The sequence below is a fragment of the Nymphaea colorata genome, chromosome 10 (assembly GCF_008831285.2).
Source record: "Nymphaea colorata isolate Beijing-Zhang1983 chromosome 10, ASM883128v2, whole genome shotgun sequence".
NCBI classification, from domain to species: Eukaryota; Viridiplantae; Streptophyta; class Magnoliopsida; order Nymphaeales; family Nymphaeaceae; genus Nymphaea; species Nymphaea colorata.
In genome coordinates, this window is record NC_045147.1 from 14,944,254 (window position 1) to 14,967,647 (window position 23,394).

A 23,394-nucleotide genomic window follows, 5' to 3' on the forward strand; every position below is an offset into this window, starting at 1 on the left:
AGTATGAGTGCACGAAAAATGAAACAAAATGAATAAGTCGACTTTCCACTTAATTGACTGGCAGTTAACAACCACGTACTCACATGCCGAAGTTCTGGTTATTCCTCAAATTTCAGAACTTCCTTTGTGGATCTAAGAAGACCATCGACACGGGCGAACTTACTCCGACACAAGGGACTTGGACACAAATAAGACAAAGCCAACGGAATACATATATTGCTGAATTAAATATTTACAGTTTTCACAGTTAAATGAACAGAGCATCATGACTAACTGGAAACCAGCGATCCGGAAGCTGTGATAGGAAGCAAGCATATGACAACAATTGATCGTGTGTTCTATAAGAGAAAGAGAGAGGAAGAAACAGAGAGTTGCAATTACAATAATAGTTTTCATATAATTTACAGTTACATTCGCTTCCAAGGGCAACTTAGGTTACCCAAACTGTGAAAGTACATCAAAATAAAACGGTTTGAATGACGAATACAGAAAATATGCAGATTAAATTCTTTAAAAAATTTCCTAAGATACACATCAGGGAACAGATCTTCAACTGCTATACAACAACAGCCGTTACACCATGTTCAATAGACTTCTCCCAAGGCCTTCGTCATATGGTTTAACAATGGATTTCTTCTATACAAGGTCCATCTGCAAAAGGACCGTACGGGATATGTACAATGGGGAGCTGCAAAGCGATTACGCCAACATTTGAACCCACTTCTCAGTGATGTAGAAGGAGATGAAGAGATGGCATCTCATGCAAAAACGATGGCATTTCAACATCTTCAGGTTCAACAGATGGGATGGCTTGGGATAGATCTTCGGCAGAGAACGGAATGCTGCAGACGTAACATCAACTTGTGAGAAATAGCTGCGATCAACTAGCTCAAGAGCTTAAGGTATAGATTAGACACCTAAACACGAAGATATCCTTCAATGGAACTATATACTTCATTCAAAGATTTGACTGTAGAGCCCAATTTGCCACCAGAACCTTGGACGAGGATGACCAAAAAATGTAGAATGAATTTTATTTCGTTTGCTTTCTGTCAAAACCCTTTCATTTATCTATTTATCCTATGAACTTCCATTGAAGAAAGGTTATCCTCTGGAACCAATTATGGTTAGGAGTGAATTTTATTTATCACTTCAACATGAGAGGTAGAATATTTTACAGGCGCACATCAAACTACAGCATATGATCATGGTACTAAAGCATACTAACTTCAGAGTTGAGGAAAGTAATTAAACCTGGTTTGGACTGACCATACAGGACGAAACAAACTTGACCAACAAACCCCTGACATCCCCACCGCCAGATAAAAGTGGATACGATCAAATATTTGCACCAGTGCATTTAGGAATAAAGTAGTATCACATTTCACAATAAAAGTGTGCCTCAAAGAAAGAAAAATTAGCCAACATTTTCTACGTGAAGATTTCATCATGAAAATATGCTATTGTCTTTGCGTGTGGCCAAGGGATCCACAGATTTGGAAAGATATCATCCCTAACCAAATGTTGTCTGGCCTATCCAAAAGCAGAGCTGCGTCAGAGAAAAGTGATGGATGCAAGACTATCAGAGGCGAAAATGTACAGCAGTACCCAAACCACTTGCATCAGGTATGCAAGAGTGCATAAACAGGTAGGTGCATGATCTTTAATCATGCAATTGAAGGATGCCATAAGTTTCGCAAACCTACAACATAATAAGGTGCACTTTGGACCACATACCTCAACACGTTTGTGCAGAAAGGATACACTGTAGACAAATTAGCAATTTTTTCCATGATAAAAGAGTGCCACTATGCTTGAAAAATGAAAAGCTATCTCCATAAGTCTAAACATTACAAGACAAACCCTTCTATTATTGGCATCTGACTGCAAAGTAGAAAAGACAAAAAGAACATTTCACAGATGTGCATGTGAAGACAAGTTTGCTAATAAAAATAACGAGACTAGAATGAATACACCTAACCCTTTCAGTTGGAAAAGAGAACAAAATAGAAAGAGACATGTTAAAACAACTTTTGAACATCACACATAAATTTACAATAGAAAACTAAGTGTTCCATAGCTGCAGCCAATAGATGCGGTTGCAGAGAGACAAAAAAATCTGGATGCTGGAAAGATAAGTTTTAATTAGATAGGAAAGAAAGGGAACCACATATTCTGAATTTAAGCAAAATACATCCATTTCAAATCTTCCAGACTAGAAGGCATTTTAAGCACATTTTAAAGGTAGCATAATCAAACTTCCACAATGCAAAAGAACATATCCCTATTTTGCTCTGTATATGATCAGTGTTCAATTGTTCCATCAAATGCCTCAGAACTTAATTCCAATGAATTATATATCAAGAAAAACAGAATACCAGGACATCAAAATTTAAAGATAAGAACTGCTATAGCTATAAAAAATTTTGTTGCAACTGACCTTAGATCATCATCCAACAGAAAAGAATTTGTCATGAAATTTGAAGAGTCCTTGCTCACAATTTCTCTCATTTGAGCAACAACCTTAGCCACAAGCAAGCACAGAATAGCCTTTTAAAAATGACCATACAAAGAAAATTGCAACATAATATGGTATCTAGATCACAAAGAGTCACCTCGTTTGACACACTCTGAGTTCCATACTTATCATCCCAGTACAAGGTGCAGATTCGATAAAGTTGTTGGATGGTCAAAGCCTACGCAAGATTTCAACAAACAACTTTGGTTGAGTTTAACAGAAAGCAGACAAACAATTTCAGCCAAAAATCAAAGTAAAATATGTATGTTGCAAAATGAAATTCTGGTCAAGTATATATCATACAGGACAAAGATCCTGTCTAATTTCATTGAGTGTCTTCCTCCTCTTCTGATGTATCACCTGCAGCAATCCAACTTCAATCAGATAAAACAAAAACTGATGTAGATATAAATTCCTAGGTAGACCTCAAAGAAAAAATTATGAACTTACCAAAAATCCAACAGCCTGTCTGATGTATTTGAGCTCATGCCAAGAGGTTCCTGCATACTAATATTAAGTACAAGTCAGTGAAATAGGTCAATTCAATTTAATTATTTAAGTCAGTACACTAGATTTCCTTCATACTTCTTCTGTCACATCAGAAATCCAACGCTCCAGTTCCGCAAGACCAGACTTTACATATTCCCCATTGGAAAAAGTGCAGCATTCACGCCGCAACAAAAGGCTGTTATCAATGATAGACATTAAGTGACAATTAAAATTGTACATAAAAGAGCTACGGAAATGTTTTTGAAGCACTGATGACCATACCTGTTAAAAAGTTGTATATTAATGAAAGAGAAGACTTGAGTAATTAGTTTGCGTATCAGAAAAGAGGGCACCTGGTTACATTCAAATTAACGCCCAATTCTTTCAGTTGGCATTTTCACCATGAACAAATACAATGATTACAGATAGACACACTATGAAATAAAAGCTTTTAACTGATTACTGACACAGCCAATATACGAACATTGTGCACGCACTACATTAAAATAGAACAAGACATGAATAAGTAGGGACAATACACAATTTAACTAAGACTCACATCAGGAATGAACTTACCAATTTATAAACAATAAAAAACATGAAAAAGCATTATACCTTAAAATGCAACTTTTGCTTACATTTAAAACAGATGCATACAGACATGCATGCGTGCACACATTCTCCCATTCTCCCTCCCCCTGCCCCTAAGATATATAACTATTTAATGTGTCTAATGGCACTCCCCTTTACTGTGTATACATGATGTAACAACCAACTCCTCTGGATTTTCACTAAACCTTTAATGAAAATCTAGATATGGTTGAATTGATGGTCAATGCTGTATCCATCTAAATTATAAAAGAAAAGCATAAGTTCCCGATATCAAAAAGTAGTGCTATGAATCAGCAAATTCTATTATTAGACAAATATCTTCCATATTCTGAAAGTATTTCAATTGTTATTCCCATTTGGAAGGCCGCTGATGATATCAGCAAAATATAGAGAAGCTTTTAAGATATAACCAGAAACAACAAATATCATGATATTATCACGATGTCAACTCAAGATTTTAGAAAGGATCCACTTTTATCAAACCTGTAAGCATGTCATTTTTTTCCTTTTTGTTTATTTTTATGTTTTCAAAAAGCATTTCTGCTAGTTTCTCCAAAAAATTACTAGAAAGCCAATTATAACAAAACCTTTTCCTTAATACTTTTCCAACTTAGAATCTTCCAGGGTTTTTTCCAATATTTCACAAGGACACTCATACTATTGACAAGAACCTCCAAAAAATTTCTTGTAGAGAAAATGCCAAGAACTATATTTGTGATTGCAGTTTCACTTTCAGTATAATAAATACCATAGCTATTTAATGAACAAAATGTTCCACAAAGTGGCAAACCGCATTAAAAAATGTGCAACTAAGAACCATAAAGCACCAAGTAGCATTTTCATTAACTTGGTTGAAGACACTAAAACTGAGGTGTGCATAGGTCTAGTTACATAGGCTTAGGCACTATATATAGATACAGACACACACAGCGAGAGAAAGAGAGAGAGAGTGTGTGTCTATTGTTTCACAAGTTATAGTGTGCCTTGCATGCTCTAACATAAGATATAATTAACACAATATGATCATATAAATAGAATGAACATAAATTTTTCTAACAAGTCATGCTCCAAATCACACTTTCAAGAAATAAAATTATACATTCTGAGTCATTGATTTGCTATGTCCTTGATTTTCTCCCCTACACATCGAAATGATCCAAGGCATAACTTGGATATGTTAAATGGACTATGTGAATCACATCCATCAATGTTTTTTCTTACCTTATGAAACTGAGTTTTTCGCTAATTTTCCGACAGAAGCACTGATAGAAATTCAAGAGAATGTAGAAAGAAAACCCAAATAATTGAATGTATATATTCATTCAAAAAAAACTCAAGGCAGTAGCATGATATTTTCATTTTGGCAATTAGCAAGATTTTCAACATACGTTTTTCTCTGTTTGCTTATTTTTGACATTTTTGCAATGATATTTCATAAATATCACCACTTTCAGGGTTGAACTTCTAGGAGATTAAATAGGTTCAGAATGTGAAAGGAAAAAACATTTGTTAAAAGAAGCAAGATTGAAAAGTGTTTCCCACGACACGCAATTTCCAATTCTAGATGGAATTTCAGTAACCCCAGCAACAACTGCCAAGGAAGTTGGTTAGCAAGAAAATTTAGTCTATGAGAGATAAATGAAAGTTGAAAACGCAAAGATGCTTCCACTGAACTGCCTCAAGAAACATCAAAATGAGCATACTCACATAATTTTCCCGTAAACTATCCATTAATGAATCCAAAAATTTGATGATATTGTCCCAATGACTGCTGAGAGACTGCTGAGAAGAGCCAAGTGATGATCTTGATGTCTTTCCAGGAGGTACCTTTGCAGTTTTAGGTGCCTTGCAGACAAAAGGAATCGTAAGAAGCTCATTGTAATATTTTGCACCCCAAAGACAAAATGATTTAATTTTAAGCAACATAGAAGTAATCTAATATGTAGGGAAATTATGCAGTATTAGAGTCAAACAATGAATTTTGACTTTAACAACTTCCACTACAGATTATTTATAGTTTTTTCAGGAAACTTCTTCAGCACAAGTCACTTGGTATTACTATTGTCAAGCCACATATAGAACATTAAGAACATGAATCAGTAAAGTCATTGATTAGTATTTGGAGCTTACTATTGTTATCAAGCCTCTTGAAAAAATATCAAAACATGATCCACAAATTATATGTATATTTTCAGTGAAGAGTGAACCAAATTTAATAACCGGAAGAGAATGGACTCTAGAAAAGGTTTTAAATGGTAATCTTTGTACCAAAAAAAGGCTCTTATGGCTAATGAAAGATTCAAAATTATACCATAAATGGGTGCGAAAGGATAGATAGATACAATACAATTTGAAGAGAAAAATGAAAATACACCTTCAAAGACCAAAAAACAGACGTTTTTCAATTGAAATGCATGTAGGACAGTAGGATGCTTTCCAAAGAAGCATCATACTTGGGGAGCAAAATATAAAAATATGCAACTCAAAAGTTTATGAATCCATCCTGGAAGAACTTGCACGTAAGAAAATGTACATGGATGACAATAATGTCAATATACAGATCCGTAGTTTAGAGTCTTTAGACAGAATCTTAAACCAAGATTTGGTCGTTAACCCAGTCCAACGAATTAGGCCATCAACTATGGAATAAAAGACAAACAAGAGTTCAAAAACCAAATGTTCGTGTGAAGCAATAAGCTACTAAAAAACAAGTCACTCACTAATTACATAATAATTGACGAGTTGCTCAAGAGCAGATTGTCAAATGTCCATAAAGCTAAAATAGCAGTACACCCACAATGCCATCAAATCAACTAATAAAAAAGCAGTAACTATGATCAGGCAAACCAATAAATAAAAAAAATATTACCTGAATGCAGAGACTTAACATAGGCAGTATGTCCTTTTTAACATTATCACGAATCAAGCCAAAGATCTTTTCTAAGCAAGCAGTAAGTTGTTGCTTAAAGAGTATAGCAGGATATCGGGCCTCTACATGAAATGCACAATCACGAGTTCCATTAAGTAGCAAAGAACTAGCATTTGAAGGAGATTTGAAGCTCTGCGAAATTGGAAAAAAATCATATTCAGCAAGGTGAAGCCAACTTGCATTAAACATATTTTATCTAAAGCACCAGATACAGCTTCAAGTGGTGACTTGAGCATGGCACCTAGGCAAAACTAGGTGCATTACACAGTCAACATAAAAAGGAAACCAATAATCTACAATATCAAGTGTTAAAATTAACAATAAAACTGGACTATTTTTCAATTTAAAACCTATGATGGTCAACTAACAACAAAAGAATCAAAGTGCACAATGACATTGACACATTAAACATTCCATAACACGATAACCAACATAATTTGAAGTGTGAAAAATCAAACTTAATGAAGTTGAAGAATTAAAGTTTCACGGCTGTGCAGCATAAGAAGAGCAAATTTACAATTTTTTCAATGTTATAGAGAATGCAAAGTCTTCTAATTTCCTAATTACCAAATATTAAATCTCTAACTACAATTTTTATAACCACAAGGCTTAAATAAAACTTAAAGTACAGATCTAATGTTAAAAAAAGATTGAAGACAAATCCTCAACACAATCACAACTTCCATGTTAATATTGCTTGTCATAAATTGGTTCCTATTATAACTCTTGCAAATAAGGAAACCTTAATACCATAAATCCTTGACATCAAAGTCTTGCATGCCCTCAATTTTTTGTTTCACATTAACAAACCTTCAGTTGTAACTCTCTCTCTCTCTCTCTCTCTGTGTGTGTGTGTGTGTGTGTGTGCGTTTTGGGTGCATATTCATCTCATTCATTCTGCTTTTTCCTTTTCTGCTTTGTGAAGCTGCTGTTAGGACCTTCCAAGTTTCCAACAGCTACCCTTCTAGGAGTAAGAAGGTGTAACAGCTCGAGAGGCCACGCCTTGTGTAAGATTTGGGACTATTGTACCTTGTTTCACTTATTTTATAGCATTGTTTACGCATTATGCTTGTCCAATTAGAGATTCATCTTCCCGTTGGTAGTGTTTTGATCTATGTCACACGGACACGGCAAAATAACCCACGTATCCGTGTTGACACACGGACACGGGTGCGGACACGGCTAGGACACGGCAAAAAATAAAAGTCATTAATTTAATGTTTTTTTTTTCATTTTATCAATTTTTTATGATGCATCCAATTACTTCCATGAACAATCCTTTCAGATATTCAGTACTTTTGTGATAAAACACATTTTCTAACAAGATTGTAAGAGTGAACTATTAATTTAATGTTTTTTTTTATCTTATCATTTTTTATAATATTTAATGTAGCCGTGTCTGCGTATCCAAAAAAATGAAAATTGCTGCATCCGCACCCGTATCCGCACCCATATCGCATCCGCACCCGTATCCCCATATCCGCACCCGTATCGCATCCGCACTCGTGTGACATAGGTTCTGATGCACATTGAGTGTGAGACAGCCCCTGTGAGATTGGTGATTCTCCAACATTGATCTTCTAGATGGATTTTTCAGGCGTTCCAGTATAGAGCTGAGCTATAACAGCATACTCACTGAAAGAAGTCAGACCGTATCAAGCGCTAAGACATGTTGCTGTAAAACAGTTGAAAAATCAAGTAATTTTTATAAGGCAACTATGCAAGAAATTCACGAGGGTTCGACTCTTTCCTACATTATTATGTTCAAATGCGCAACATTAACAAAACTAACATAAACAAGAAGACAGAAACTACCCAAGAACCAAATGGACAGAAAAAAAAATACAGTAATAGAAGACAACTCACCTGGGCCATCCTTCCAATCAATCCTGTCGAACCTGTTCGACGCTGGGGAGTTGAAAGAAAGCCATTTGTTTTTAAGTTCTTTTGCAGGAGGCACAAAAGAGCCGAAGCATTGGACAGCCAGTAAGGGAGAATTTTCTTCTCATCCTCAACCTGGTATAGATGAAACTAATGAGGTACATGGTGAATAATAAACAGGATGTCAGGATCAGATGCTTGTGTCAGTGCAATACTAAGTGCCTTAACAGAATGGTTATCTAAACTTCATCCAAGTAAAGGAAAAATAACACAGTTGGTACATCTGGTTGATTGTGTCATAATGCTAAATAATGAGAATAAGAGGTGAAACCCATGAAGAGAAGCATAACCACATTTGCAATACAAGCAATAAAAACCAAGTATGAAGCTCAAAATTAAATATAAGAATAACAAAAGGAACAACTATCCACCTCAAGGACATCATTTATGGCCTCAATTATGCGGTCAAAAATAACGGTCCTTTCTGCTTCAAAGGCATGCCACCGTAGAAGGCATTTGAAAATGCTGCAAGCTGCTACAGGTTTGCCATTTATATACCCCAAATCCTCTCTAACACACCTCAGAACAAACTCCTGATTTTCCTGGAAAGGATAAGCAACTCAAACATGGATTACATTCTTGAATACACTAACTACTTTTATGGTTGCAAGAGAGATGGATCTGTTCTGAGGGTTTCCCCACTTTCCATTGTACCAGTCCAACTGTGACCGGACATTTAATGCATTTAGCTGTCCCTGATCCATCTCGGTTGCAAGTTCTTTTTTTACTCAAAGGAGAAAAGGTTACCTGATGCCTCTCACTGCCCACTTTCGACCGTCTGTCTGTCTGAGCAAGTGGAGCAGCTCTAATAATTCGAGAAGGGGTTGGTGATTCCTACAAGAGTGACAGATCATAGATGATGAGTTTTACCTGCATAAACTTACAGAGCACACCATACACAATATATTAATCAATCAACCTGACACAGTAGAGCCCTAAAATATGCATTTATATTTTATATTCACACCAATCCTCCATTTTTTAGAAATTATTACTCTCTCCATTTTGAAAAGAGCACAAGGAGATTGGCAAAATATTGTGACTTTTTCAGAACAATGCCAAAAAAGTATATTTCATAATATTATATCAAGATATTTACAATCATTTTCAGGGACTCTAAAGATGCCCTTTTCATATTTCTACCACTTTTCTCGCTTATTCTATGTTTTCAGAAAGTTATTCTACTTATTTTTTTATATTTTTTCAAGAAAAATAGTAGAAAACATATTATGTCCTAATTTCAACATTCTTTATATTTTGCCTGTCTTAGATTAGAAGTTCCAGAAGTTCCTAATTTCCTTCCGAATAAAAAAAAAATACATCTTGTAAAGAACTTCCAAAACAGCAGTGCCAAACAGTTGCCCCTTTCGCAAACAATTAAGAAAGGATATCAAATGAACGGACAAAAGACTTAAGCTAACTTACAAAAAATTCCTTCCGATCTACCATTGGAAGTTCATGCTTCTCAAGGTACCCCTGGTTCATCATAATAAATACACTAGGTAAATGAATGGCTCCAAAGAATATTCTTCCCAAGCTATGACCAAGTACAAACAAATCATAAAAACTAAAAGACAAGGAAACCATAAAAAATCAGTCTTCATTAATTTGGAACCAGAAAAGTCCGACAGCAAGTAGGCAATGACTGCAGAAAAAGGAAGACACAATAGGCTTTAAGAATGATGAATAACCTCTAGAAAAGATTTAGCAACTCCAAGTGTTGCCTGCCTGGTACCAGGAGAAATGCTCAATGCTTTTTGACGCAGGACACGATTCTCATCCTCCAGGTTCAACAACTTCTCCTCAAGACTAATATGAATTGAGGGTAAACAGGAAAAACACACAAAACAAGAAGCATATTAAGACAACAAAAGACAAAAACTCACAACATGACAATCAGAATATTGCATGAGAACAATAAATAGACAACTCAATCACAGGATAAGTTTCATCATCAGCAAGTTGCACTGATCACACTTCACATGAAGGTCCATAGCCACATATATTGTGTCTTTTTTGAAAAAGAAGCGATAAAAATGTGAAATACATATTTAACGATGAAACCTGCTAAATATCGCGTATTATTTAAAAATTGGCACATTAAAGAAGACACGAAAAAGCATGATAAAATCGTGTTTATTTCGCGTCTTATTTATACTTCATTTGAAATTTTGTAAACGGTAATCGTGTTTTCTCGTGTCTTATTTATAGTTCATTTCAAATTTTGTAAACAGTGGCATGACAGTAAAATTCAAATGTTTTAATGTTAAAGCAGAAAGAAGGAAACCCTCATTATTTTAGAGACAATTATATCGTAGAGTTTTAGAGGAAACGAGTTTTGGGGACGGGAAGAGGCGAAGTTAGGTTTCATAATTGATTTGGGAGACTGCGTGGGTCGTGTCTGCTGCATTTAAGAAGGTAAGTCTATCTTGTCTGTGCTGATTGTTCTTTATTTGTTTGTACTTTGTAATAGTTTATTAATCAAATGGAAGTAAATATATGTTATTTTGACAAAAACAACCATGAAAACACCGACATACTTGTATTGGGTGAACAGGAAAGACATTGCTTCTGCAAACAATAGAGAAGAGCTAGTTTCAGCCTCGCAAGAACAGGTAATTTAAGCCTTTAAGCTATCATAGAAGTGCTTCACAGTATACCAGTTATGGAACTACCAGGGGAGTAATGATCAAAAGAACTAATTTATTCTTTTAGGGTTATTTATTAATTTTTTAAAATTTACCTTTTTTTGGATGAAAACAACTCATCGTATTATACCCGAGAAAAACCTTGCCGCTTAAAACCCGAAAACAGTATATGTGACTATGTGAAGGTCACAATATCAGACTTGCGACTAAAAGTCATAAGACTAAAGAGCATTCCTTGAGGCAAACCCTCTTGTACTTTTGCATTGTTTGCATGAGAACTTTGGTAGTCAAAAGATGCAAGTAGGTCCCATCTAGGTTTTCAGCGCACAAGTCTAGCATCTGAAGAGAATGTGAATATTTTCTTTGTTTTTTTATTTTCTCTGTAGAAAAAAGTATCTTTGTTTCTTCAATTGCTCTAAATTATATCACTAGTTTAACTGTCATCACTTTAGAAGTCAATTTCAACAATTTTCAGTTAATTTCCAATTTTCAGTCATGACTAGGCTGCTATATAGACAAAAACGTGTCTGATCTCCTCAAACATACATGTGTTTAAAATATAAGATTTAATAGTGAATTAACATAATGTAGATCAGGTCCATGTACTCAAATTCAACAACATAAATGTGAAAAAATAAAAAATCGCAAAACAGAAGTAGCCTCAATTGTCCTATTTCAGAAAAAAAAAAAAAGTCACTCTTAATACCCAACTCCTGAGGCTTTTTTCTTCTTAATTGTGATGCCGTACCCTTAACAAACAAACTTCTATTATATATTGTGGGTGTGAAACTTTAACAAAGAGAGACCCAAAAATGATCTAAATAGAAGAAAAAAACTTCAATATTTTGAAAAATAATAATTTCCACCTATCTAAAAAAGAACAATGGCTTAAACTTAGCAAGTAACCCACGCAGAGGTAGTGCAGGTAGGTGCCTCCTGTTGCTTGAGTAACCCAAACTAAGAGGAGGAGGAAGAAGAAGATGGGGTAGGATGAAGACGAGGACTCAGAAGAACCCACCAGGCAGTAGCAAAGGGGAAGGGAGCTGACGCGACAAAAGAGGGAAGGGTGGCTTACAGGTGGAGAAGAGAGAGAGGAAGGGTGAAAAAAAAAAAGAGACGAGAGAGTTTTATCAATTTCCGTCTCTACTTTTATTCTATCTACCACTTTGTAGCTCACAAAGAGACACTTAATCTACCAAAACCTTTACAATCTACAAAGCCTTCTTTTACAGTTTACAAAGTCATTCTTCTCACAAGTATGCATAAAAACACATACAAACATAACATCCTCACCAATGTGACATAGCTATTAACAGTTCCATTTTCAGTGAATCCAGTTAACTCAATCTATAATACACAGCAACAAATGCAGTCATATATACGACGTTGAAGCAGTAAAGCACAAAAACCAACCCTATGAACAAGAATTTAAACCATAAAAACATTACTTACATAATTTGATGTCATTCCAAAGAAAAACAACACGTGTCTACATCCTAATCAAGCAAAGTTGCATTCATGGTTTAACCTTAAATACTATGTTGCTTTGTTAGGATGCAATGTTTTGGTTTCAAATTGTATTCCTTATAGCTACCAACAAAAGCATACATGGTGAATAGACGAGGAACAAAGGCAGAAAAGAATGAATATGAAGGTATCCTCACAACATTAATTAGCTGAATATTCATAAAAGTTCGAAAAACCTTTGCATGTTCTGCTGAAGTTGTAAGCATTTGGACTCTGCTTCATGCATTTTGTGTTCTTTTTCATCAATATTTCTTTGAGCCAGAAGAAGCTCATTCTCTAAAATCATATTTTTCTCGCGCAAAGAGTCAACCAAACCCTGCAAGAGGAAGAAGCATGAACTTCATGAGAGATTGTGATAGTACGAAAAGAAAAAGGTCAAAAGAAGATGAGAGCTCTACATTTTAATAGCCTTACATACCATCTCCACCAACAGAATATATTTGTTTATCCCATTAGTGAAACTTAATAAGCAATACCAAAAGGAGAAAAAGCCTTACCGAGGAACAGAAGAAATCCATGCACTACGGAATTGTATTGAAAATGTGTTGCCTTTTATTTACTATGTATTAGTGCCCCTTGGCTAAATATTTCTAGCTCTAGCACTGCATGAAAATGATTTTTCTGACAATAGTTCTTCTTTTCTCATGAGTGCATTTTTTTATGCTATTAAATAGATGACATTACAGTTATGGGAAACGAAATGAGTGTTCTAGTCTCACTTAAACAGGTTAACTGTTTATTTGAGTCTACTCAATGATGAGGATATATTTACTAATTCATTGAACCGTCAGCCTATCTGTAAACCATTGGGGAAAACTTGGTAACTTCCAAAGCGACTTATTGGCCTTTCTGAGTAGACTCAAGACTGATTTCAACCAGGTCTCTATTGAGTGAAGCAGGTATATAAAGTTATAAACTGATACATACATTTACATGGCATGATTCTAGGCATGTATATTTACATGCAGCATGTTCATGACATACTAACATATCCCCAACCACCCCTATTCTCAAGGCCTTCTCAACACTCATCTTTATTTCTTTCCTCTTAAATCACATGCCCACCTTTCTTTTTTCTTCGATGCATAACCTATACGCCTTCTTCTCCTCCTCCGTCTTCTCCTTCCTCTTCTTACCCTTATTCTTCTTCCTCTTATCCATATCCCTGCTTCTTCCTCCAATATCCTCCCTTAAGTGTTTCTTCACCGTGTCCCCCAAGGGCCCAAGCTGTTACCCCTCGTATTCTTCATCTACTTTCTTGTCCTTTTTCTTAAAATTTATTTTTAAATGCAACTAATTTTCTGTTAGATGTGCTTTTACAGATTCTGCACTTGCTCTTAGTATAATCAGATGCCTGGTTTGTCCTTTTCTTCAGATCTATTCCCTGTAGAACTCAAATAACATTCATTATCAGGATTGTAGATTGGCTATTATTATCACAATTTTTTTACCACCAATTTTCCCTCCAGGCATCTAGGAAATGGCACCTAGCATTCACCTGGACCAAGAAGATCCACCAATTAAATGCTTAGTACTTTTGATTTAATAAAAGATTTTCACAGTGATGAATCTATGTCACACAAGTGCGGGGTGTGAGTACAGGTGTCGCATTTTTCAAATAAACATGAGAGCAGGTGTATCTAGAAACAACAAAACTAAAAATTAATAAGGTACACTCAATCAATGATTTAACGGAAAAGAAAGCATGCACCAGCAATAGGTGGCAACGGTTTTGAAGAGTCTGTGTGACCTAGATTGAAAGTTTAGTAACTTTACATAAGTGACACAATAACATCCGTGCATGTCAACTATCCACAGTCCAAAATATCAGTCTTGGCTATACATCAGTAGTGGGAAATGATTTGGATCTTAAAGATTTATTTAACAGATCTCAAGAAAGTTGCACATTAAATTTCTGGTACCTTCACTGTCTCACAAGATCTTCAATCTCTCTCGATGTCTCACATTAAATTCATAGTGTCTTCAAAATCTTGTTTGTAGTCGTAACTAGGTCGCTATTGTGTGATATAAATAACATCACATGGTTGAATGAACTGGGATGACGTGTAGACTTTCCTAGAAATCAGCATTTCTAATTTTGAGAGTATAATTGTTTTCAGGGAAAGAACATTACATAATCCTACTCTTTTTGTAAGTACCATGATTTCAAATTGTAGAAACACGAACCACAGAGAGAGAGAGTGGAGAACAAACACACAATCTACGTGGAAAACCTCAGAGAGAGGTGAAAAACCACGGGGAGGCTCTGACCTAGGGGCTCACCGCAACCCTAGGAGAGAGAAAATTATATTTCACATAATCCAACACTAAACACAAGTGACAATATAAAGAGGGAGAGAGGAGAAGCCGCCTAGGGTACCGAGCCCGCCTCGGTACCCGCGCCCCATAGAACCGGGTCCAGATATGGACCCGGTTCCCATAACAACATATTCTAACACTCCCCCTCAAGCTTGGCATACATGTCAAACATGCCAAGCTTGCTAACATTCTTTTCAAATGAAGAAGTACAAAGCCCTTTAGTTAAGACGTCTGCAACTTGATCTTCAGACTTCATATATGGCAGAATCAGCTCCTTTGAGTCAATGCGTTCCCGGATAAAATGACGGTCAATCTCCACATGTTTGGTCCTGTCATGTAGAACTGGATTATTGGCAAGATTAATCGCAGACTTGTTGTCACAGTACATCTTCATTTTATCTCCCAGTTCCACACCAATATCAGTCAAAAGAATCTTCAGCCACAGCATCTCTGTAACCCCCATTGCAACAGCCCTGTACTCAGCCTCAGCACTAGACCTCGAACATACTTCTTGCCTCTTACTTCTCCAAACAACTAGGTTACCTCCAAGAAAGATACAATACCCTGTAGTAGACCTCCTTGTGTCAGTACAACCTGCCCAATCTGCATCTGAGTAGCCCTCAATAGTAAGTTTGTCTTGTCGAGTATACAGCAGCCCTTTTCCTGGGTCATTCTTTAGATACCCCAACACTCGTTCTGCACTCTTCCAATGACAATCCGTGGGAGCATGCATAAATTGACTTAGCACATTTACCGCATACGTGATATCAGGGCGAGTTAGAGTAAGATAGATAAGCTTACCGACTAGCCTCTGATATCGCCCTTTTCCTTCCTCATCCAGAGTGGTGCCCGTCTTGATACTTATCTTAGTTCCCGACTCCATAGGAGTAAGATAGGGCCTACAACCAAGTTTACCTGTCTCCTTTAGTAAGTCAAGAGTGTACTTCCTTTGATTCATAACCAGCCCTGTCTCTGATCGAGCAATTTCTATCCCCAAAAAGTATCTCAGCTTACCCAGATCCTTGAGGTCGAATTCTTTAGCTAATCTCTCTTTCATCTTTCTGTTTTCTTCTTCATCACTGCCCGTGACAATCATATCATCAACGTAGACAAGGAGAAGACTCACCAGACCATCTCTCTGCTTTATGAATAGGGTATGATCTCCATTTCCTTGCTTGTACCCAGTAGACTTCATAACGATCCTTAGTCTCTCAAACCAAGCTCTAGGCGACTGCTTCAAGCCATACAAAGCTTTCTTGAGGTGACAACATTTTCCCTCTTGAACATACCCGGGAGGCATGCTCATATAGACTTCTTCCTCCAGATGGCCGTTCAAGAACGCATTTTTAACATCAAGCTGGTCCATGCGCCACTTCTTGTGCACAGCAAGAGCAAGAATAACCCTCACAGTCTTCAACTTTGCAACAGGGGCAAAGGTCTCAAGATAGTCGATCCCATACTTCTGGCTGAACCCCTTTGCAACCAGACGAGCTTTATATCGATCTACAGTGCCATCAGGTTTGTACTTCACGTTGTAAACCCACTTAGAGCCAACTAAGTGTGTCCCTTTAGGGATATCAACAACTTCCCATGTTTTGTTCTTAGCTAACGCACCCATCTCCTCCGTCATAGCATGTAACCACTTGGGATCATCCTTAGCATCATCCACCGACCTGGGAATAACAACTTTGGATAAGGTTGTGATAAAACATTTGTAATTTGTACTGAGCTTAGCATAAGAAACAAATCTCTGAATAGGGTGAGAAGTACATGACCTGGTGCCTTTGCGCAAAGCAATAGGGAGCTCTTCATTCGATGGACTTGGGTCATCCGGAGAGATCACAAGATTGGGATTGGTTCTATCCTCATCACCAACATCTTCCACAGTAGCTTTCTCCTTTCTGACATAAACCTTGCCAAACAAGTGATCCCGGGCAACAGTGGGCTGAGCATCCACCGTGACCCCTTCCATATGACTGCCCTTCTCATTACTGACCGTGACCGTGTCAATCACACTGGGACTAACCTTGTAATCCAAAAACTCCATAAACTGAATCAGCTGATTAGAGGAATACTCTTCCCCTTTGTTCCCAAGACACTCCCCCTGAAGAGTATTCACCGGAAAATACGACTCATGTTCATAAAATGTGACATCCCTCGAAACATATACTTTGGAAGTAGTGGGATCCACACATTTATACCCCTTCTGAGTGGAAGAGTACCCCAAGAAAACTCCTTTAATAGACCGGGGATCAAGTTTTTTGAGAGTAGGGCTATGATTATGCACAAAACAACTGCACCCAAAGACACGAGGAGTAAGAGGCCACGGATTCTGAGTAGGCCACAGGGTAGAATAAGGAGACTGACCATCCAGCACTCTAGTAGGCATACGGTTAATGAGATGTGCACTAGTGAGAAGTGCGTCACCCCAATACCGCTTCGGGACATGACGTTGGAACATAATGGCCCGTGTAACATTCAATAGATGACGATTTTTACGTTCAGCTATACCATTCTGAGGAGGGGTATAACTACAAGAGGTTTCATGAACAATACCCTTTCCTTTCAAGAATTCATCAAGGGATTGGGAGACATATTCTCTTGCATTATCCGTACGGAAAGCTTGAACAGTAGTATGGAATTGAGTCTCAACAAAGGCAACAAAGTTTTTCACAACTGCTGGAACCTCACTACGTTCTCGCAACAAGTACACGAACGTGCATCTAGAGTAATCATCAATAAGCGTCAAAAAATAGTGACAACCACCACACGTGGGTACTCCAGAAGGACCCCAAACATCGGAATGAACTAAGGCAAACGGATGAGTGGATTTATTCAAAGAAATAGGGTATGAAGCCCTGACATGTTTAGCCAATTGACACACTTCACAAGCGAAGGAGTCAATGGAGACAGAAGCAAACAAATGAGGAAACAACTTCTTTATTAACTGGAAGGGGAGATGTCCAAGACGCTCGTGCCATCGCAGAACAGTAGATCTATCATTCACACCAGACAAGTGACCACTCGTGGCAGAAATCAACGCTGAAGCAACTTGTACCGGCAGCCTGTAGAGCCCATCAGTAACCGAACCAATCCCAATCTTCTTCCCCGTCACCAAGTCCTGCAGGGAACAATGATCAGCAGAGAAAATTAGATTACAGTTTAATTCTTTAGTAATACTGCTGACAGAGAGTAAGTTCACAGGAATATTTGGAACATGCAGGGCATTGTGGAGATGGTATTTGTTCAGCAGGGACAAGCTCCCTTTCCCAGCCACAGAGATAGAAGACCCATCTGCCATAGACACGCGTTGCTTGCCAGAGGAAAGTTGATATTCTTGAAAGAGTTTAGAGTCCCCTGTCATGTGGTGAGTGGCTCCACTATCAACAATCCAATCACCAAGAGAAGGGTTACCTTGATCAGTCGAGGCAACGAGGGCTTGGGCTAGCTGAGCCCCTTCAGACGTGGAGGACTCCTCAGGGGTAGTAGATAGACGGCTGATGTACGCCTGTAGCTCCTTGAGTTGAGCAGGAGACAACTTGGACTTTGCACTACTAGAAGAATTGCTCTGACTGGAATCAGACACAGTAGGGCTACGCTTGCCAGAGGGAGGACGACCTCTGACCAGTCTCTTCTCGGGATGAAGATCCCAACAGAAATCCACCGAATGCCCCAACTTGTGGCAATGAGTGCAATGTCGGGCAGGACGCTGCCCAGTCCCTGAGGCACGGCTGACAAAGGCAGAAGGGCCATGACCGGTGTCAAGATGCATCACCTGGCGACGTTGTTCTTCAGACTCAACACGAGCATATACTTCCTCTATCCCCGGAATCTCATCACCATTAAGAATCTGGCTACGAATAGACTCAAATTCATCCCGCAGGCCTCCCAAAAACAGAAACGTACGGTCCATCCATTCCTTTTCCCAGTAGAGGGAATGATCTGAACCGCACGTCCACTCATCAGTCACATGATAATCTAGCTCCTCCCATTTGGTCTTCAGGGCAGCATAGAAGGCAGCAACAGACAAATCACCCTGTGTCAGAGAGTAAATACTGCGTTTAATCTGATAGGTACGCAGATGTCTCTTCTTGCGACCATACATCTTTGCAAGCACAGTCCACATATCAAAAGAGGTCGGCTTCCGCAGAATGAGGGGCTGGATATCGGATGACACGGAGCTGATGATCCACACCTTCACTTGGCTGTCCTCCAACGCCCACGTTGCCCATTGAGGATCAGATTTGATGGGCGCAGGTTTGTCGCCAGTGATGTAAGAGAGACGCCCACGGCTAGTAATCCCAATCTCGAGAGCGGCAGACCAAGATAGGTAATTGTCCTTGGTCAGACGGATGGAGGTGACCTGGAGCGGCACGTTCTCAGTCTTGGAGGCGCTGCCCGTGTCAAGAACGGCATCTTTTTGAGTCCCCATCGCTTCTGCCATCACAAACAAGCACACAGCAACAAGAGGCACAGCAGCGGGAATGAGGCAACGGCGACGGGAAGGAGGCAGCGGCGACGGCGGCGGGAATGAGGCAGCGGCAACGGAAAGCAGGCGACGGCGCAACACAGAGGCCACCCACGGTGGCAGAAACAAAGAACGGCCGAACGGAGGACCGCGGAGGCGCAACAGAGGACGGCGGAACAGAGGACGGCGGCGGCGGAACAAAAGGACGGCGGCGGCAGAGCAGGGCGACGTCACAAGTGCAGCAGCGGCGCCGGAACAGAGGACGGTGGCGGCGGAACAAAGGACAGCGGCGGCAGAGCAGGGCGACGTCAAACGGGCAGCAGCGGCGCCGGAACTTCAACGGCGTCGGGCGACGAAAAAACTTGACGATCCTCGGAAAAAACGCTTCTCCAACTCCGCGGGCTCTGATACCATGTAGAAACACGAACCACAGAGAGAGAGAGTGGAGAACAAACACACAATCTACGTGGAAAACCTCAGAGAGAGGTGAAAAACCACGGGGAGGCTCTGACCTAGGGGCTCACCGCAACCCTAGGAGAGAGAAAATTATATTTCACATAATCCAACACTAAACACAAGTGACAATATAAAGAGGGAGAGAGGAGAAGCCGCCTAGGGTACCGAGCCCGCCTCGGTACCCGCGCCCCATAGAACCGGGTCCAGATATGGACCCGGTTCCCATAACAACATATTCTAACACAAATTATACTACCACAACAAGGTCAAAATTATGCATAAGTGTGTCTTTGTGTGTGTGTTTGAGAGAGAGAAACGACTGGAAGACAGAAACATACCTTCAAGGACAAGTTCTCTTTCCTTTCTTCTATCATGGAAACAAGTTTTGTATCCAATGATTTCTTTTCCTTTGCTACATACTCTAGATCTCTTTGAAGCACCACGTTTTTCTTACATTCTTCAGCTAAATTTAATTTAGCATCATCCAGTTCATGTTTCAAATCTTGCAAGGCATTCTGAAGCTTTGTCATTTCCACCATCTTCACCTCTTCAGTTGAGGCCTACAATTGAGATGAAAACAAAGACATCACAACTACTTTCTCTAATAAGAAACACAGAAAGAGAGGAGTTTGACATCCACATGCAAATAAGAGGGACGATAAAAAAATCCATTACGGATATATGCACTAACAGTTTCCTTGCAAGATTAAGAACATAAATGGATGCATGAAATGTGCAAGCAAAGCAGACACCAGGAACAATACCAAGCAGAAGTAATCAACAATCAGACAGTCTGGAAGCATAAGTTAATATAACTCAGTTAAATTAGGGCTGGTCATCGGGCTGGACCAGACCAAGGGTTATGAAGTATGCCGCCTACCAGGCAGGCCGGCAGCCTTCCCAGCAGTAGAGCCCGAAGGCAGCGAACAGTGGTTTTCTCGCTGCTTAATTAGAAAGGAAAAGTAAAATATAACAAATTAGACTTCATTTACTTGTACAATGTACATACATGGACATGAATACATTATCAAACATAAAAACAGATAAACATCTGTTTGCTTTCGTGCATCTCACATGCAAATGCATTACACATTCAATCCCAGAGGTTCATTTTATTTATATCATTGACAGGTATTAGCAATGAACAACATGAGCAAGAGCAGAACTTCCTACATCCAAACTCCAAAGTGATTGTTGAGGAAGCAGGTTATTTCCAGATTCTAAGACAACCTCCCTTAGCAGCAGCCCAAAGACAAAACAAGCTTATATTAAGCAGAGCAAACAAAGAGATCAAGTCCAGATGAAAACAGAAACTTGATAGCACTGGACATAGAAACATGAAGTGAGGGACACCTAGGCACAACTTTGACTCACAATTACTAAAAGCTCATAGTGAGGGCAAAGCAACAAAAACTCTTGGAAACAGGAAAAGAAACCCACTCGCAATCTTTTCTCCAGTTGAAGGCGCAAACTAAGGTCTTCCAACCGCTTCTCAAGCTTAGTTTTAGCTTCACGCAGTGCACCGGCTTCATTTGCTTCCTGGAGAGTTAACCAATTTACCATGTAAAATGGCAGGACATTATAAAAGAACATATTTTCTTAGAAAACAGTCATGTAGACCACAATGTATAGGACTCTAATTGATCAACAAAAAGAGAGCAACTGCATAGAACGAAGCCATCAAGGAATAAAACGAAAGTATTTATATTTTAGTAAATAAAATGATGTGATACAAAAATCTCACAAATATGAAAAGAATAAATTTATTAAAAGGGAGAATCAAGGCATATGACAAAATTTTAACATTTCAATGAACAATAACTATTCTCAGCAAATAAAAGAAAATCATCATGAAGTCAGGAAGGTGTATTGCCAATATCAATTCTAGAATCAGACAAACCAATATGCTTAATGCATACTCTGAGTTATGTTCCAACTTCTAAGGACCTTTAGCAAGTCTGCCATCTGCTAATAAGGCTCAGAAGCTCATGACTTCACATTGTCTCGAGATGATCTTCCAAATAGACTCAGCAACAAAAGCCCAAATCTTACACATATATAAATGAACAACTAAGTCACAAGGGTGTGCCAAACGTGGTGACGCACCCAAGCCGACATGGGTGCGAGTGCGCCCCGACAAGGCACCAGACTTTCTTAAACCGAATCGGGTGCTGTTGATCGCACCCGCTCCCTTTTTTATCTTGTTTTTCTTCTCCCATCTTTTCCCTCTTTCCCTCTCCTCCACCCTTTTCCCTTCTCTCTCTCTCTCTCTCTCTCTCTCTGATGAGGGAGAGATTCCTTTTCAAAGTATCAAAAACTTGCAAGTCCTTTTAAAGGACATCAAGTTTTATTGGTCTATATCTTAAATTTCTTACTGAAGGTTACAAGCTCGATCATTGTTTTTAAAGGACAACTAAGACAATTAACTATCCTCCTATAAGGAGGAGGACCAGGTCTCTCATCCTTTCATTATTTTATTTAATGAAACTTTGAATTATGTATGAGATTAAGGTAACCTTGATAAAAATTAAAAATATAGACATATAGAAATATAGAATTACTTACATGACATATATATATATATATATAAATTGGTAAAAACCAGACACTTAGGTCAGGGATAAAACCAGACCCTTTAATTTTTTGCTAAAAAATTATTTTCAATAGAATATAAACATCCTAATATACAGTTCACAGGAAGCAATGCTACCTCAGAAAACAAATCAATTATAGGGAGTTTGATTTCCTTAGCCAAGGGCTAGCAAGACATGAACCAGAACTAGTATATGAAACAACAAACCAGGAACCCATTCATTCCTAAACTCAATGCACCTACCTACAAATGTCACTTATACTAAGAAGTCAGCAGTACAAAAAACAAGTTTTTCACAACCCAGAATGAGCATAAGCGGCCACGTCATCGAGTAAAGCAAATGAAAGAAAATATCCCAGCAATAATCTTCAAAAGAAAGGTGATGCAAAAATGTAACTATTACACAACAGACACCTATACACTGTAAAAAAAAATACCATTTAATACACGTGATTTCTGGAAACTTATATTATAGACCCTTCCTCTGTTAAACATGTTATATATATATATATATATATATAAAATCCTCCAGCATACGGATGTCTCACACACACAGCCGAATGCAATGCAGATGCGTGTGAGACGTCTGGATAGACAAAGGATTTCAACCTTTATAGAAACTAGATTCAATACTCAGACTAAGGGTCTCACACATGCAGACACGTGTCCCTTAAAAGGGTAGATTGTAACACCCTTAAAGCTTTGTCCCGTATTGAGAATTTTGAGAGATTTTATGGGCTTATAAAGGGTGTTATTAAGTGGTTGGTTGTCCTGATTCCTAGGTTGTCCTGATTCCTACCCTTTAGAAGGCTGAAACCGAAACTGATACGGGGCTGGTCAGTATGCGTCGCACCAAGGGCCCGAGCCTAGTGTGTTACATGTATGTTCTCTTGT

General features: G+C 38.5%; 2 protein-coding genes across 3 annotated transcripts in view; both read right to left on the reverse strand.

Moving 5' to 3' along the window:
* Positions 1-354: 354 nt before the first annotated feature.
* LOC116262932 (protein OPAQUE1) overlaps positions 355-23,394 on the reverse strand; it is a 61,600-nt gene continuing 38,560 nt past the window's right edge. For both annotated transcript variants that reach the window (XM_031642470.2, XM_031642471.2), the window contains exons 23-39: positions 21,348-21,446; positions 20,246-20,467; positions 12,841-12,980; positions 10,181-10,298; positions 9,915-9,965; positions 9,237-9,323; positions 8,861-9,031; positions 8,415-8,564; positions 6,489-6,680; positions 5,327-5,464; positions 3,290-3,360; positions 3,104-3,203; positions 2,969-3,025; positions 2,822-2,878; positions 2,616-2,696; positions 2,441-2,523; positions 355-842 (exon numbers count right to left, since the gene is read on the reverse strand). In XM_031642470.2, coding sequence (XP_031498330.1) covers positions 725-842; positions 2,441-2,523; positions 2,616-2,696; positions 2,822-2,878; positions 2,969-3,025; positions 3,104-3,203; positions 3,290-3,360; positions 5,327-5,464; positions 6,489-6,680; positions 8,415-8,564; positions 8,861-9,031; positions 9,237-9,323; positions 9,915-9,965; positions 10,181-10,298; positions 12,841-12,980; positions 20,246-20,467; positions 21,348-21,446 — 1,935 coding nt within the window. In that variant the 3' untranslated portion in view covers positions 355-724. The remainder of the gene's footprint in view (positions 843-2,440; positions 2,524-2,615; positions 2,697-2,821; positions 2,879-2,968; positions 3,026-3,103; positions 3,204-3,289; positions 3,361-5,326; positions 5,465-6,488; positions 6,681-8,414; positions 8,565-8,860; positions 9,032-9,236; positions 9,324-9,914; positions 9,966-10,180; positions 10,299-12,840; positions 12,981-20,245; positions 20,468-21,347; positions 21,447-23,394) is intronic.
* On the reverse strand, positions 17,967-19,828 carry LOC126410468 (uncharacterized). The gene is made up of 2 exons (XM_050080226.1): positions 18,398-19,828; positions 17,967-18,104 (listed from the first exon to the last, which is right to left on the reverse strand). The coding sequence occupies exons 1-2, from the start codon at positions 19,425-19,427 to the stop codon at positions 18,061-18,063; spliced, it is 1,074 nt and encodes a 357-aa protein (XP_049936183.1). The 5' UTR covers positions 19,428-19,828; the 3' UTR covers positions 17,967-18,060.

What these genes read in the sequence shown, in the direction of transcription:
- LOC126410468 (XM_050080226.1), bottom strand. Translation starts at nt 19,427, where the DNA reads ATGGCAGAAGCGATGGGGACTCAAAAAGATGCCGTTCTTGACACGGGC. An exon ending in CGTTGCCTCGACTGATCAAG is followed by an intron (nt 18,105 to 18,397) that starts GTAACCCTTCTC and finishes TGTTCCCTGCAG; the next exon opens with GACTTGGTGACGGGGAAGAA.